Below are 17,649 nucleotides of genomic sequence, written 5' to 3' on the forward strand. Positions count from 1 at the left end.
GGTATAGTGGGAGGGGGGTGCTTCCTTCCTAAGGCAAAGAATCCTTTCTGTGGCGCAAAATCAATGGTCCGTAGCTGATAAGAGAACAATGAATGACGAAAGAGCCCATGTGGTCCGTGCACCCAAGAGCCGAGAGCGTATTCGGCTAGCTGTGTGTGTTAGCGGTAGACACCCTGTAATGACAGCGGCCAGTGGGGGACAAGCCACACTGGAATCTTTGACGCAACGACCCACGGGGCGGCGTATTCCCAGCATCCAGCTAGACGGTTCCATCATCGATTGCGCCGGCAGTACAGCCTCAAAGATTTGTAAGTGCTTCACAGCAAGAGAAAGGCCAGCTTCAGCTTCAGCTTTCAATTTCACAAACACGTAGAGCGCGTATATAGTCATCTCCTCGTCTTTTCCACAGTCTACAATATTCTGTATCTCATCATTCTTCATGCGCTTTCCTCAATTCTCGACAGTTCTTCGCACATTCTACACTATCTCCAACTTCACTCGCCTCCGAGCTTCTCAGCAGCCACTTCTGAATTCGCTCTCAGCGCGAAACACCACGCTCAAGTCTATGCCATCAATTCCATTGATTGGAAGCTTCTTCAGTTCAAAAGCCCCGGCTGAAACAATGTCACATCCCGATCAGAGGACGCCTGACGAATGGCGCGCCGTCTTGAACAAAGGTAAGATCGGCTCGTCGCTTAAGCTTAAATCCTCCCCTGCCAGGACTCGATGCTAACAAGGTACCCAGAGCAATTCCGTATCTTGCGGGAGAAGGGCACTGAGCCGCCGGGCTCCGGCAAGTTTGACAAGCACTACCCCTCTGACGGCGTCTACACATGCGCAGGATGCGACGCGCCTCTGTACAAGGCCACCCACAAGTTCAAGTCTGGCTGCGGCTGGCCGGCATATTTTGACAGCATCCCCGGTGCGGTGACTCGCCACGAGGATAAGAGTCACTTCATGGTACGCACCGAGATCGTCTGTACCAACTGCGGTGGTCACCTGGGCCATGTATTCAAGGGCGAAGGCTTCCCGACCCCCACCGATGAGAGGCACTGCGTCAACAGTGTCAGCCTGAACTTCTCTCCAGACGACAAACCAGTTCAGAAGGAGGATACTACAGGGAGCAAAGTGTAAATTAGCTTTAGAAAGTATTGTTATGAGAAACGAGATATCCATCATCATTAAAAACGGATGCCGAGTTATGCTCTTTACAAAAGATCATGATACGTCTTGCATTAAAGCTACGACTTTCCTGGTTAAATCTTCAGGAGGTCCACACGTGAGTTTGGTCCTCATCAATATGCTCATTGTGTCTAATGTCACTGGACAGGCAGGAAGAGATGCATATATAATAGATTCCCCAAATTAGCCCAGCGCAGTCCTGGTGCTCAGCTGATGCCAATCTGAATTCGCATTGTTCTATTGCTATTCAAGTGATTAAGCTTGACAAACAGACTCGATCTCGTGCCCCTGATTCTTCTCCGCCCGCCGTTATTGAAAAGGTATACAATAGCTGCGTAGCTATTGTTCTGACCCCGGGTCTTGCGCATATATATTTTGTTGGATCCCGCGAACCATCTCGGCATAATTCGACCCCCTCATCATACAATCTCCGACCTCAACACAAGTCAATTTGATTCATATCTTCTTCCCAATTGCGTTCCTAAAATCGAGGATAGCAATTCTCACACAGTCACCTTCGATTCCCATCCATCTCGAGCAGACATCAAGCCCCTATTCTTTGATCTCACAAGCTCTCATTTCCACAGAAGCAAGATGGCTACCCTCACTTCCAACAAAACCCACCAGCTGAAGCCTGTCGACGGTGTCTCCATGGAGTTCAATACCCGTGAGGAGGACGAGGACCCGTATCGTGAACTCCGTCTCGCCATCGCCGCCATGAAGGCTTCCGCTGCTGCTGCTGGCATCACCAAGCCCAAGCGAAAGTATGTCCCGAAGGTCAGCTCCTTCAAGAGAGGCGGCCAGATTTTCCTGCGCATCACGCCTCCGACCCCTAAGTATCGCGCCACGATCTTCAAGCACCAGGGTCTGCGTACGATGCGCATCGATGCCATCAAACTGCACATCGACTCCCGCGACGACGAGCGCAAGGCTCGCGCGTGTGGCTCTGAGTACTCCAGCAGCGATTAGAACGACATCAAGAATTGTGAGGAGCATCAGCGGGCTGCCGCTGAGCCTGTGAACGATCAGAAGTCAATCGGCGAAGACGAAGAGAACCACATTCGTCTTGCCATTTCACACCAAATAGCCTCTAAGTTAATTGCAAGTGAGTGCAACCTCATGAACCCTAGACATCTCAGATACTGACATATTGAAGCTGTGTCATCATCAGAAAGACATAAGCGCTTAGTGGAGCACGAATCTAACATTGCAAGCCAGAGCTCCATAGAGATCATTACCAACGGTTGAAGGGTGGAGAGGACACGATCAGCAAATGATATGATGCGAGGTCACGTTGGCTCGGTCGGGCGATGAAGGAAATGACAGGATATTTTGAGAGGATGGACAAGATCCATGGTTCTATACCCAGAGCTATCTCCTATATCGAAGCCAGATTCCTCCCATGGCATTACTCAAATCTATTGATGAAGCTATAAGCACGGTTTGATATGATCTTAGTTTCAGCCAATTTATGAACGACTTGCCTTCCAGTGGAGCATATCAGATGTCACAGAAGTCCAGAAAGCGGCCCTTGACATGCTCTTCGTACTCTCGCCTCGAACTCCGCACTGTAAGTTTCAACTACTGACGCTAATTCGTCGGCATTCTTGGCAAGAACACTTGCAACTCCTTCAGCTTCCTCCATCAGGTCGTCTTTAATAGCATTTGCGATGTTGACATCCTGTATTAACATACTCAGACGGCGAAACGCATCCAAGCCTACTTGCACAGCATCCAGTTCAGCATTCTGATATTGCTTGGGTATCTCGAGTTCGTTTCCGTGACACGGTAGCCTGTGTACCTGACTAAGGAACTGTGGTTTGACTTCCGTAGACTGTTGAGACGATATGTATTCATCATCGCCCTCTCCTGGCGCATCGGTCTCTGAAACATGTCGGTCGTGTGGTCCAAGAAGAGCATCTCCCAACTCTTTATAGCTCTTGCCTTGTCGTGCTTCTGTACTCTCAAAAGATTCCACTCTTCGATCATCTTTGGAACAAGTATCCTGGTTCCCACAATTACGACCACCAATCGAAGAAGGTCTAGATTGTGGCCTCGAGCTACTAGGAGCTGACTCAAAGAGTAAGTCTGTTGAATTTGGGTTACTTCCACGTCGCACGCGCTTTCGCGGTCTTAAAACGGTTGTCCCTGGATTATCCATCACCCGCATTGCCTTTATCATTTCCCGCGACATACTTGGCCGTTCTCCAGACGCTTGTCTTTCGGTTTCTTTGCTGTCATTTGTCATCATACAGTGTGAGTCAAGCGACGGTGTCGAAATTGAAGGCGTTCTCGATAAGCCAGCCGTGTATGATGGTCTAATAGGACTAGACGACCGACTTGATCCAAACGGCAATGTTCTTGGTGGGGGCTGCTGAGAGCTGCTGACATTGTCGCTAAGGCTGCTGAATGTTGGATTCTTCGAAATCGTACCCTCAGCCTCCTTGATATACTGCTGTGGCTGAGAATTTGGCCGTGAGAAGCCCAAGGTCTTCGAAAATTCTGACGTTGATGAAGGGCTGCTGCTAGGTTCTGACAAGATAGCAGAAACAGATCTACTTATAGCAGGTGTTCTTCGCCGCAAATCATCCATAAACATGTTTGCGGGGATAGTGCTTGCATGTGAGCCATATGGAAGCCGGTATAATTGCCTTGCCTGTGGGATCTTGAAGGCGCCGAGAGATGTTTGGCCACTATGGCGTCTAATGTCTTGCGAACTCACAGTTCTCTGGGTATGGAGAGACTGTCTAGGGAGACCTAAGACCGGAGAAATAGCAAAAGCTGGTGAAGGTCCTCGGGGCAGATACAGAGATGGCGAATGTGTAGCCGGACGACGAGGGATAGCAAATTGCGTATTGAGTCTGTTCATCTGACTTGAAGAGCTTTGGGAGCTTGAAGGAGTCATATTTGTCCCTGACGATTGTGACATGCCAGACTGGGATCTAAGCATTCCTTCTCTGCGACCACTGCTATCCTGACAGGTGAGTTTTAACTTTTTTGAAAGGGCATATTTCGCTGAATCATAATCCGATGTTGTTTTCAAGGAAATGTCGTATGTACGAAACTCGCAGTCCTGTACCCCTCTAGTCAGACAACATCCATATAGTCAAGACTGAAGGACTTGCATTATTTTCCTCATTTTCCAGCGGCGATGGTCCACAGATTACGTCGGAGGATGTGTCATCATTGCTGGTCTTTCTTCTTCTCCAAAAGGACAGATGGAGCCGACAGTCGTCGGGACTGCAAATTAGACTATAATTGGGCATTCGACCATCTGCAAGCCCTTGAACAAAGACATCGACGTTGAGTTCCTCCTGCGGTTTGTTGATAAGACGGATCAAGATAAGTGGACAGCAACACTTACTAATTGGTCCAGGCCGTCGTATAGCAAGAGAACAACATTACGGCCTACCTCTGCAGATGGATCCGTCCAGGCGTTGCCGTTGCCGACTCGCCGTTCCTCCTTGATAGTCAGTGTGAGATCTCGCCTTTGCAAGTGAGGCTTTCCGTCTATCACGAGCTTGGATATGGAGAACTGCCATCGCAATAGACCACTAGACGCAACCATGCTTATGGTGGCAAAGTGAAGGATCCCAATGCTCCCGGAGTAAGTACTAGGTTAGAGCGGTACCAAAAGGAGTCATGAGAATCCTAGTACTGTCTCATGGGAGAGCACTGCTCTCAGCAGACGTACAATGCCAAGTGGAGACTTTGAAAGCTTGTAGTGAGTATGGCTTGAATTTCATTGAGATGTAAGGCAATACGGGCACTTTCTGCATATTAATTTTTGAGGAATTCTTGCTGGGGGAAGTAGGTTGCGGCGTCTTCAAGGTTGGGCAAGAACGCATCAGGCACCTTCCTCAGGAACCTCGCTCATGCCTTCCCTCTGATGATGTTCGTATCCTATGAATTCGAGCATACCTGAGCAAATGGTAAGGGTATACCCGGGTACTTTCCCTTTTCAAATGTGTATTCACCCATGTATACTTTAGGCGGGTTGGATCATCCATCAGCGGGAAGGGCTATGATGATGAAAGAAACATTTGACTTCGATAATTATATGCATCTATCTAGGTACATAGGTAGTTAACATGTTCCTATTGACTTTTTGGCTTCAATGCAATAGCAGGCAAGCCCGAAGCATGCAGCTGGCAGACAAGCTTGACGGCAGTGACAAGCTCTAGGGGAAGCTTGACCCACAATTTTGCCCGGCCATAACCTCCAAAGTTGTGTGCACAGGCCATCAAGGCACGGTGATTGGCTCAATGAGTACCCATTTCTGGCGTGTCCTCAGCCGCGTCTCAAAAAATCCGCGACCACCACCACCACCTTGCGACAGCTTCGTGTTGTGTCCTCTCCACCGTCGCCTTCCTTCCATTCCCATCACAACACATCACGAACCACCTCCACCCTTGAACAGTCCTCCCATAGCTTCATTTTGGTCGCGCGACACTGCTGAAAAAGTCATTCTTTCAGTGGCGCTGTGAGCCAAGATGGCGCCCCAGAAGAATGTCCACACGATCGACCGAACCGACGAGTACAACGAATTCATCGAGAAGCTCCGAGCTTTTCACGAGGCACGAGGCACCCATTTTGACGCTGAGCCCAAGGTTGGCACTACTCATGTGGATCTCCTGAAGACCTTTAATCATATCGTTGAGAATGGCGGATATGACAAGGTCACCGACGAGAAGCTGGCTTGGCGGAAGATGGCCGCCGGATTAGGTCTCTTTTCTAATAACGAGGCCTCAACTGCCTTTCAGCTCAAGCAGATGTTCTACAAATACTTGGCTGCGTATGAGATTAAAACAATACACAACCAAGAGCCTCCCCCCCCTGAAATCTTGGAGCACACAAGTGCAAAGGGAGGATCCTTGTTGACCCGCACTATCGAGAACTTCGGTCATAACATCAATCGAGCCAACAACTCTCCCCAGGCTTCCGGTGACGATGCCACTCCTTCCAGAGAACGGCGCCCTGAGGAGACTCCAAGCTCCGGCAGAGCCTCACGTGGTTTGCGAGAAGCCCCTCCACAGAGAGTCATCTTCCAGCCCGATACGGGTTCGACCCGCCAAACCCGTCACGGCTCAGGCCAGCATGCCATACCTGGAAGCGCAACCCCAAACACTCATACTCCGTCTCAGTCAAGCTCCCTTTCTCACCTCCCACCACAAGCACATGGCCATGGGCAAGCAATGCATAACCCTCAGCAACATGTTGCTCGAGGCGCTTCCCTACATTGGAATCCGCCCAATGAAAACTTCTCGTCAACGGTGCAGAATTGGGAGCCTCGAGGCACTGTCCCGATCCCACTTCGCCCTGTCGATACTCCAGGAAACAATCCGGTGGAGTTCGCTCGTCGACATCGTATACAGCGACTGCAAGCTGCAGGCTACAATGGCCAAATGCTCGCCCGCCAGCCTCCACCCCCTGGTAAGGATCATGAGCCCTTTTCTCGTCACCAGAATTATTATTAATATGCCGTAACAGGATTTGAGGGCCCAAATATCTATGTCCGCTGCCTGGCTGCCCTCCGCTCCAATATCCTTGCCGAGGAGGGGTTCGCACTCAACCATCTTGTTAAGATCAGCTATGAGCGAGGAGACAAGTACAAATTTGACTCGTTTCCGGGTCTCGCCGAGGGACTCGTGGAAAAAGCGCTTCAAGTCTCCGAGCTGTTTTACAAAAACCTTCGCTGGACGATTGTGTACGATGAGGAGTGGGCAGACGGCCGAGGCTACGAAGAGCTGGATGGTGTCAACGGCACCTGGGACATTCTCGAGCGCTTAGAATATTTCCAAGACCAAGCGCGTGATATTCAAGATAACGTTGTGCCAGCCGCCTTCGCTGATCAGATGCTTCTCATTACTGAGGCCATTTTGACCATTCGAAATATGGTCCAGTTACCCGAGAACGCGGCTTTCATGGCAGACTTTCCTCCGTTGAAAGATTTGCTCTGCATCATCCTTCACTTGCCATCTAGCGAAACCACCGTGGAGATTAAGCATTTTGCTCTCGACATCGCTGAGCAACTGACACCATCCTTGATCCTAGATGCCGACGACCCTCTGTACCGGACCTTGATCGCTCAGCTGGACTCGACAGACCGCGGTATCATCCTAACTTCTCTCCGGGCTATTGGTAGAATCAGTATGAACCTGACGGAGGCGAATAAGCTTGGAAATGTGCCGCCGAACAATCTTCAGAACATCACGACCTGGCTCCTTCTTAACGATGATGACCTGATGGATGCATGTCTCGACTTTCTCTATCAATATACGGCCGTCGTTCCTAATGTCGAGACTCTTCTCAAAGCCATCAAAGCTGAGGACCTTGTCGCCCATCTGGTTCGCTTACTGTCCCATGGGGCGAAAAAGGTTCATAAAGAGCAGATTCTTGTGCCTGAGAGAAGACTGCCTGCTTCCGACGACGTCCTGCCCCTTCCACAAGACCTTCAAGAGCGTCTGCTGTCTTTGGAAGAGCCCGAGAGGTGCTACACGTGGTTGAAGTGTCTCTTTGAGGAAGAACCTGATGCGGCGATCACACAAATAGCAATTTGGTCTGCCTATCAGCAAGCTTTCATGGCACGCCTTCAGCAAATGGGCCGCTCCATGATCTCACCAGCAGAATTTATCAGAAATGTCAACATGGTGTGGACACATGCTGGCGCGCAGATCATCAGGGACGGCGAGGTTCAAAAGTTCATCATCAAGGGCATAAGAGCTCGAACAAGACCCGTCGATCCGGAGGGTGTGGAGTATTGGCGATGTCTGTGGTCGCTCCCGAACCGCCCGTACAGTCAAAAATGCAACTTGTACTTCAACGATACGGAGAAAGCCTTCAATCATATCTTGGAGGTGCACCTCGGGCAGAAACGTGGCGAGGACAAGCGATATCCCAACACAGAGACTGAGTACCAGTGTCGCTGGGCTGGCTGTAAGAAGTATGCCACACCGACTAAGATGCATCTGATGCAACTCATGCAGCACGTCAAAACCCATCTCGAGGCTGTTAACGGCAAGATCAACCCTAGGTCTGAGGCTAAGGGAGAGGGCCAGACGAACGCTCTGCTGGACAGCATCAACGGTGGTAGCGGTAAGCCAAAGAAGAGGGCTCACATCGTGCCCGCCAGGACCATCAGCATCGTGTATGAGGAGACACAGACTACTCGAGACGAGCGCAATCCAAACGCTCCCCCACAGGCTGCGGGAACTCCTCTAAGTGCGGTATTGGTCCTCCGCAACATTGCGAGAAACGTCGTTAAGACCGAGTCAGAGGAGCAGCTGCTGAAGGAGCACGAAATGGGCGGCGAGGGAGGCGGTTGGAATGAGCGATTGTTCCGCCCTCTGCTACCGCGCCTCTACGAGATAATGGTGGAGAATAAGGCGTTATCCGGCTACATCACGTCACTTATCCAATTGATTGATGACTGAGGCGGAGGGAGGCCTAGAGGTCTTGGCCCCTTGTCTACGGCATAAGCCTTACAAGGTTGGCTGCCTTTTCTGGGGAAGGCTTGCTTTCACATGCGTTATGGACAGGGCTCAAGCTCCAGGCTTGAAATGTAATCTAGGAATACCCTATGGCGTTCGCTGGTACGGAAAGGTCGAGGTTGTTGGATTATCTATTGGTCAAGGATGACCGGATCCATGTTCGGAATGGAGCATTGTACTATACGATGGCTTAGCTAGAGGGCGAGTATTGCCCACAATTGCAAGTTTAGCACCACGATATCTCTGAAAATGACATCGTTGTGTCTCTCCAGGTACTGTACTCCAGCGCTCGGCAGTGAACCCCTGTTGCGGGTCGGCGGTAGCCCTGACAGATCGATCTAGGCCGCTCCGAGTCCTCCCGAGCGATTGGGGCGCCCGAGTCTAGACCGTGAGACACGATATGACAGATCTTGCCCGCAGCAAGCCTTCGAGACCCCAGATCGTGAACGGCTGGTCCCGCCAGTCTCAACGGCTCGGAGGATTCAGCTGGAGCTTGGGGCAGCTGCATCCTGGGCCTGCACGTGGCTTGAGCTTTCAAAGTCGGGGTATAAAAGTGGCAAAAAGTGATGCCATCACGACCTCCAAGCTTCAACAGCCACCAGATCAGATAAGTTGACTACGGCCCTTGAGCCCTCACGGGATAGCCGAAAAGTCTAGAGTTGAAGTACATAGCTAATTGTTATCTTTGCTCTTGTTCAGAGACGCAGATTATCAAATTCACAAGTGGCCACAGCACTGCTATCATTGCTCCATTGCTATCAATTGCGTGACCTAACATCGACAGAGCAAAAAAGGATCTGCACTCATCATGAAAATTGAAAGATCGAGGTGGTGGCCATAGCTTCCACCCCCACGAGCAGGAATTGACAAGGGTCCTGGCCTTCTAGGCCCTGTCCGATTTCGCGCCTGCACCAGGCAAAAGCTTCCAGAAGCTGTCCAGGATGCAAGAGCGACCATCCTCGAGGCATCACCACCTCCATCGCACGCAGTTTCTCAAAAAGTTATTGGGTGCGGCGATGCCTTCCCAGCGGTTTCGACTGCACATTCCCTTTGCGGAAGTGCTTAATGCAAGATACCTTGGCTTAAGTCCAAAACTTCCGATGTCAAGCCGGTCTGCCGGGGAAGGAGCGAGCATACGAGTTGTCCAACCGGTCGGTGACAGGTGTGATGAATTTACAAACGGCGCCCCCAAATTGTCGAATTCCCAACAACCGGCATCCCTGTTGAGGGCGACAGAGGTCCGTTTGCGACAGGAGAGCTATCTTAAGAGACAGGAGGAGACAAAACCGGACGCAAGACGCACCTACAGGGTTTCCTTTAGCGTGCATGAGGACAGATGAGAAGATGGTGTGGAGGGCAGGCAAAAGGACATCAAGCACGCCACGGATGGGATTTTGCAAATGTACCACCCCCTGTTCTCTCGCATGCATGCATGCATGTATGCAGACACCAAAACTTGGACTGCATTGGTGTCGAGTCTGGGATGGCCTTTGATCGCCAACTACAACACCAGAAAAAAAGTTCTCGCGCTTGGGGCCTGTCAGACGGCGAGCTTTGGCCGGAGCAATCAGATCACGTATCCTGGCCCTTCCATCTCGTCCTTATCTGGATCTAAGGCAATCCCGCTGCGGATGTGCCAGCACCGTAGATAGATCAGCAGCGCAACAGGGACAGGAAATATGGATACGAATGAGTATTATGGAGAATGGACGCGTGCTGCAAGGCAAGGCCAAGTCAGCACTCAATTGTGGAAACACTGGGAGAAGGAGGCTGAGAAAGATTTGGTTTCTGGTCCGGAAATGAGATGGACTTTGGGAACACTGACATACAGGGAACTTCCCGTTCCCGGATGCTGGCATTGAAGCAAACCGGATGTCGGTGTGTGTTTGAAACGAGCTGCAGCATCCGAAGCTATCCTGCGCCTGCACCTGCACCTGCACCTCTACCGGTACCCATACTACACTACGCGTCTCTGACAGCAATGCGATATGGAAAACCTGGATAGCCTTTTCTGCATGATGCAGCACAAGTCGCCCTCCATTTTGAAACGACATCGCCGTTGAGAGTTTCCATTTTAGAAGAACTTATCGTTGACGGATACTGCGGATCCAGTACTCTCGTCCGATGGCATCCAGATGGCTTCGACATCGTTTGTGCCTTTTGGACCTCACAAATCATGTCCTGATGTGTGCTTTAGCTACGGGACAAAATTCTCCTTTCTTACCCATGATCCAACAGCCCCGCGCCCGCGGAAGGGAAGCGCGGGAGAGCCTGCATGTCTGCCCCCGCGATTTGGAGTTTCCATTAGTTGTGGGAAACTTCAGCTTCTGTCATGTTACACCACACCGCTCATTTTCTATTATTCTGCAACAACCAGAGGAAATACGCACGCAATGCACGGCCGGCATCTGCCAATCCTAGAGCCGCGTGACGGGTGCTTCCTGGCAGGAGGTCTATGTGCGGCTGTGAGCATTCAAATCAGTCTCTGCAAGGCAGCACAAAATCTCGCAGTATCCCAAAAAGCCTGGCACAAAGGCGTTTCTGGTTTGCGACCCTGTGACGAGCACAGCTTTCTTGCGCAATAGCAGATGACTCGTCAACCCCTCGGCGACAGCGCTGAGCCTCCAACTACACTCTTCAGCTTAAACATCCGTAGGTTCAAGACAGCCCATCAAAACGACACCACCAACACAGTTGTCTCCGATGAACTGGATACTCTCGATTCTAACTTTTTCACGATTGTACATCAGGTTTGGGGTTTGCGTATTGACTAAACTCGGGTACCTTTCGCAGTAGAGGCTGGTTGCTATCTTAAGCGTAAGTGCTAAGATACATAGCGTGAAACTCAACTTACCCTGTCCTTGCCGACGATTTCAATAAGGCTCTTACGCTACACCTGGCATAATACTCTAAAACTCAGGTTTTAGGGTATCTCCTATCTTTGGAAACTTTGTCACCGTGTTCATCGTGTATCATGCAGTTTCGAAATATTGATGAAGAGTCAGCTGGACACCCGAGCCAGAACGCAATTTCTGGGCAGCCGATCAATCCGCTAGAAAAGGCAGAAAGGTGGGCTTCTGTGGTGATGTGCTGCACATCTCCCGCGCTCGAACCTTGTGACAAGCATGCCTAAGGCTGAACCCAGTCTGCTCGACCACGGCCAAGGTTGCAACTGAATCAGATAACTGGCTCAGCGCAACTCGGAGCACTTCCCAGCCGTAGGTCTGAAAGTATCCGCTCCTATACATCACGTTGGATGGCTCAAAAGCTCCGTTGCATGAGATCCCTGCCTGATGCCGCACACACACCGCTCACCGCTTCCTCTGTCCTGGGAAGGGGTGGCATTTGAGCTATCAGTTGTCACCGGAGACTCTGAGATTTGCGAACGAAATCACATTAGGTTCGGAGTCGGCTGTGGTGGGATGGGCTGCTTGCTGCAAAATGTCGCCCCCACACTGCAATCAGTTTCCACGCGGTCATGCAAATTGCATTCCACAAGTGTTCCTTCGCCAACAGATGCCGGACACGCTAGCCTTGCTGCACTGCAACCCGCCTAGCTGATAGCCAGGGGCTTCCCCGGCCTGCATAGCGTGTGGATGCCATCCCGGGCGCCGTCTATCTCCTCTAGTCGCCTGCTAGTCCGGCTGCACTGACCGGTGCTGGCATCTTCAGAGCTCTGGGGCTAGAATGGCGCGGTCTGTTGATGCTTCACCTTCCCTTCTGACCACCTGTCCATGCCCAGGGCTCCGAGTGGCTCCCAGAGCACCCAACGTTCCAAAAGCCCCTCAGCACTTGGAGCAGCAAGCAGGACTTCCGGGCGGGTCATCCAGCGGCATCAGTGGGGAGCTACCCCTGTTAAGAGTTCCCAAGACAGAGCAATTTGCTCAGCTCCCCACTATTGAAAGCTTGCGAGGATAGGGGATCTCATATCTCACACAGCCTCCAAACGCACACGAGGTTTCCGTGCCCACCGTCCTCCGATGTTTGCATGCCTATGTTGGACAGCGATCTTGCAGATTGCTCATAAAGCGGTCTCGGAAACGCTTGGCTGGGCCGATAGTTCTCCGAAATAGTAACAGCTTCGCAGGGGAAGGAGGAGACGGATCTTCCTAATCCAGAGACATCCCATGCAGTTGGCGGCGGTGCCTCAATCCGATGGACGGCCCTCACTCAGCTTACACACACGGCCGCAATACAAGGGATGAGCTTATGAGGGCTGAGTAACAGTGGTATAAAAGGTAGAAAGACACGCCGAGTGGTTGATGACAGAGATGCTTCTATTCTTTCCTGAGTCTTATAGCTCTGACCTAAACATTGTCCTCGTAACATCGTATCTTCGTAAACAGCACTTGTTCTGACTATCGTTTCTGATATAGCCTACAAGAACCCTCGGCCGACCACCTACTTACCACAAGAGATCCAAGCCTAGTAAGACGGAACCCTTTGTCACGCCTTGGTCCCTGTCCCTGTACACTTGCACACAAGGCGGATTCTTCCCGTGTAACCGCCGTGGGTTTTGTCGAGTCTTTGCCGTCTTCGAGAACGGTGTAAGACACGATCCAGCCCGAAAGAGGTGACACGGAAGAAGTGCCCAGGGGGAAGCCAGAGCCTTGTGTGTCCCACACCGGCTATGACCATCGGGAGCTGCATTGCCCAGTGATCACTGGCAGTGTTCCATCTGCTGTGCTTTTCTGTCGGGGTCTGGTGATGATGCACGCATTGCCTCCCTGCCTGCCCCCGGAACTTCCCCTAGCTGGCGGGCTGGGGCCGTTGCCCTTTTTTTTCTTTCTTTTCTGTGCAGCCCGTCTCTTTGTCTCTTCCATCGTTCCGTTCGGCTCGATGCATCGCTTGGAGCATCATTAGCAGAGGACACACACCGCTGACCGTGCCCGTTGCCCGTTGTAGTATCGCATCAGCAACAGAAGCAGGGGAAAGGACAAGCACCCCGCTCGCGCAATCGAATCGAATCGAACCGAATCCCCCCATCCTGCCAATTCCTGGCGTCTTGTGACCCGGCTCCTTGGAAAGTCGAATTGTAGCGGCGCAAATTGCGTGGGTGGCCCGCCTGCTATCGGTCTTAGTCCTCCTTACCTCCTTCCTCAACACAACCGCCGCGTCCCTCCTTCCCTTCGCTCTTATAAAACCCCAGCATCGGAAGTGGCAGCAGCAACGACCCACGGACGGAGCTTTTCTTCCTGGTCTTGTATAAATAAACCAGGAATACAACGAGAACAACAACGACGAGCTTTTCGTCCTTGATCACACTCCCAACACTTCACATCACACACCTGCCTCTCGAAGCCATAGCCTAGGAGCAACTACCTACTTAGGTGTGTCCAATCAAAGCAAAGAGCACTGCTCGACCGCTCTCTCAGGGCAATCTACGAATCTACAATCTACAAGGTGCGTACCATCCACTGTCTATTATAGGCTGCAAGGCCGGTTGCGCACTTGCCGAAAACAATCCCCTTCCACGCCTCCCCCGATCAGAGATTTCTTTTCTCTCTTGATGGGAACCAGGATTAGGTCTGCATATCACTCTAGTCATGCCATGTATCTTTTCTTGGTACCTGACTGGTGTGGGTGATTGTGAACCTAAGCCCTGGGAAGGTGTGGATGGTTGTGGACGGTGGTGTGTGGTGTGTGTGTTCCCTCCAAGCCCGGGCAGTCCAGCTCCAGCTCCAGCTCCAGCACCATCAGCTTGTTCCTTTCCCTGTGGGTAAAGGGAATAACAGAGCAGCAAGCCAGCCAGCAAGCAATGGATGAAGAGTATCTAGAGTGCGAGTGCATGCGGAGGTGATCCAACCGCCTTGCATCTTCTGCTTCGCTGTTGCAAGCTTGCTAGGTGACATCCTCTCGAGACACCTCCAATTGCCTTGCTCTTCGCTGGGGGAAGCCCCCTGGGAACCCTGCTCGCCCTGCTATTGCACTACGCCTGGAGACAGAGTGGTCCAGAACACAAAGCTTATTTTTCTCCCGAGTGCCCAGGTGTGCAGCAGCCCGTTTCCTCGAAAGCCACTTGCTCAATCGGCAGCTGCGGATTCCTGCGCGTGGATACGAACAGCGATCAACACGCTCTCTCTCCCAGACGTCTCCCACCCTCCTCCACAGCCCCCCCGACCAGCGAGAAGCGACAGACAACCAGCGCCTCCCCAGGTACCTCTGTACCGTACTCGACCCCTGCTCGAGCCCTGGTACACACCAACTCCATCCGCCGTCAGCCCAAAAGTCCAAGACCTCGTTGGGCCCGCATTAAGTCCTGACAAACCCGCAACACCCAAGATTCTCAAGGGTCCAGAATTGCCACTGCCCCGTCGCCTCATCCGAGACTATCAGGCACTACCAGCCGATCTACAATCAGTCAACTTGCCTCCCTCTCCGTTCTACGCTTGACGCACTGCAGTGCCTAGTGCCTTACCGACCACACTCCTACCACTACCACAACCACCACTACCACCCCTACACCACGCTACCTACCTTAGCCCACCCCAGCCCGCCTACGCCGCCCGCCGCCCGTCCTCCCCACCAAGAAGCTCCCCATCTCCCATCAACCTCCAAAGATATATAAAGCCTGACGGTAGAGATCCCTCTGTCGGGCCCTCCCTTATTCACAAAGCAGTTTTGTTGTCGCTATTGAGGAGCCCGGGCACTTTAGACGTGCCTTGAGATTTTCTCTTCTTATACCAAACATCATCTTGGTCTGCTTCCTTCATCAATTGATCTCTTCTGAGACATAATATTCTTTTACAATTTCTTCATACCACTCTGCTTTTACCACTTAGAGGCACAAGAAGAATTGTCCATCCTCCTTGGTGCTTACACTCAAAAGACACCAAGCGACAACCCGCCATATTTCGTCCGATCTTCCGCTGCACTAGGCATCTCACGATCCTAGCCAAGCCTTAATAATTCACGATACCAAGGATTATTCCCTTCCTTCCCTTAGGACCTTGCGCATCTTACCCCTCAGCCTCCTGTCAGCTCTTTCATCTGAAGACCCGATTGGAAAACTATCGTCGTCTTTCGAAGCCTGACCTGCCCTTCCTGCTTCACTGCTCTGCCCTGAGGTAGCCTATATCTTGGCCTCCCAGATTTTCTGGACTGGACGAACCTTTCTCCCCAGGATCCTTTCGTCGGCCTTCACGTCACCCACCTTTCACTGGTATTTACACCCACATCATCTTCTAGACTTCTTTGGACCATCCCTTCTTTTACAACTTTCACCTTGACCCTCAAACATCCATCAAGATGTCTTTCGTCGCCAGATCCGCTCTCCGCGCCAGCCGCCTGGTTGCCATGCCGCGTCCTCCTATTGCCCGACAGGTCATGCCCCTGATCAGCGCCCGATCTTTCTCTGTCCAGCTGCCTCAGTTTAAGAACGAGGTCATCAAGGAGACTGAGGTCCCTGTGTCCGTCTACACCCCGGATTCCAAAGGCGTCGCCAGTGGCAATTCTGACCATTTCAGCATCCCCGTCCGCACAAAGGGTGCTCCTCCTCCTCCTGCTGTCGAGCCTGAGGAGAACACCGATGTGACTCCCCTGGACCAAAAGGTGTACGAGCAGATGCCTCCCACCATGCAGAAGATGTCTGTGATGGGCAAGGTCATCATTATCACTGGGTGAGTTTTAGATTCTACATCAGATTGTGATCACATCAAACTAACATCAAATTAGTGGTGCTCGTGGTTTGGGCAACTACATGGCTCGTGCCTGCGCTGAAGCTGGTGCCAAGGCAGTCGTCATCTTTGACGCCAATCAGGAGCTTGGTGACGAGGCTGCTGCCGAGCTGCACCAGAAGTCTGGCCTACCAGTGACCTTCTTCAAGGTTGATGTTCGTGATGGCGCCGCCATCAACGCTGCAGTTCAGTCTGTTGTTGATCTCTACGGCGCTCCTGATGTTCTCGTCAACTCAGCTGGTATCGCCGATTCCAACATCAAGGCTGAGACCTACGACCCCGCCATGTTCCGTCGTCTGATCGACATCAACTTGACTGGTTCATTCCTGATGTCCCAGGCTGTTGGTCGCGCTATGATGGCCGCTGGCAAGCCCGGCTCCATCATCCTGGTTGCCTCCATGTCTGGCTCTATTGTCAACTACCCGCAGGAGCAGTCTTGCTACAACGCGTCCAAGGCTGGTGTCATCCAGTTTGGCAAGTCTCTGGCTGCCGAGTGGGCCAAGTACAACATCCGTGTGAACTGCATCTCCCCCGGCTACATGGACACTGCCTTGAACAAGGTTCCTGCCCTCGACGCCCAGAAGAAGATCTGGAAGTCTCTTACCCCCCAGGATCGTCTGGGTGCAGTTGACGACCTCAACGGTCTTTGCGTCTTCCTGGCTTCCGATGCCAGCAGCTTCATGACCGGCTCCAACGTCCTCATTGATGGTGGATATACCCTCTACTAAGCGCATTCTGCGTTGAGAGATGAAGGAACTCGGTTTACTTGATACCCGGATAGATTTGAGGTCTTGTAGAGAGAGGACAGGGGACGTTGTACGATCTACGGGATCTACTTGCGGCTATGACTTGAGACTAATGGTGGAGGTTATGGAGAGCCGCTCACGAATTTTTTTTAATCTTTTTCTCCATCACCAGAAAGGGATGTTGAGAAACGTTTTTTTTTTTTGGCCTGGCTTTGCTTTACATTTGCTTGGCACAGGGGTTTAGGAGTGACCAAGATGGTATTCACGGAAACCAGAGGATCTGCTTTCGGCTTTTCTCAAAAGTTCATGATGACATGGTACAGGGTTACCAGAGAATAGATCACTTTCCATTCGGGAAGTTACCAATGACAGGAATACATCATTCCAACAATCAAGCCAGCTTATCTTGCCCATGTTTTGCGTGATCTTATGATTGTGACTTTATGATGCCTCATTGAGATGACACTAACCCCATTTGTATACCTAGAACTTGGCTCGAGGTGACTTGTTCATCGATCAGGAAATGGCCGCAACTACGAACCCAACGAGCTGCGT

The 17,649-nt window shown here is 51.6% G+C and overlaps 3 protein-coding genes across 3 annotated transcripts; all 3 read left to right on the plus strand.

Annotated features, from left to right (window-relative positions):
* Positions 1 to 622: 622 nt before the first annotated feature.
* On the plus strand, positions 623 to 2,151 carry UCRPA7_783 (putative methionine-r-sulfoxide reductase b2 protein; the record flags this gene model as incomplete). Its single annotated transcript, XM_007913376.1, has 4 exons — positions 623 to 677; positions 746 to 1,130; positions 1,455 to 1,502; positions 1,770 to 2,151. The coding sequence occupies 4 exons, from the start codon at positions 623 to 625 to the stop codon at positions 2,149 to 2,151; spliced, it is 870 nt and encodes a 289-aa protein (XP_007911567.1).
* Positions 2,152 to 5,675: 3,524 nt separating this feature from the next.
* Positions 5,676 to 8,615, plus strand: UCRPA7_784 (putative rsc complex subunit rsc9 protein; the record flags this gene model as incomplete). Its single annotated transcript, XM_007913377.1, has 3 exons — positions 5,676 to 5,977; positions 6,558 to 6,615; positions 6,681 to 8,615. 3 exons carry the CDS (start codon positions 5,676 to 5,678, stop codon positions 8,613 to 8,615), a joined length of 2,295 nt encoding a protein of 764 aa, XP_007911568.1.
* A 7,305-nt stretch (positions 8,616 to 15,920) lies between these two features.
* Positions 15,921 to 17,076, plus strand: UCRPA7_785 (putative d-arabinitol 2-dehydrogenase protein; the record flags this gene model as incomplete). The annotated part of the gene is made up of 2 exons (XM_007913378.1): positions 15,921 to 16,291; positions 16,347 to 17,076. 2 exons carry the CDS (start codon positions 15,921 to 15,923, stop codon positions 17,074 to 17,076), a joined length of 1,101 nt encoding a protein of 366 aa, XP_007911569.1.
* Between the last annotated feature and the right edge of the window lie 573 nt (positions 17,077 to 17,649).

This window comes from Phaeoacremonium minimum (genome assembly GCF_000392275.1).
Source record: "Phaeoacremonium minimum UCRPA7 unplaced genomic scaffold PA7_03_scaffold_40, whole genome shotgun sequence".
In the NCBI taxonomy this organism is placed as follows: Eukaryota; Fungi; Ascomycota; class Sordariomycetes; order Togniniales; family Togniniaceae; genus Phaeoacremonium; species Phaeoacremonium minimum.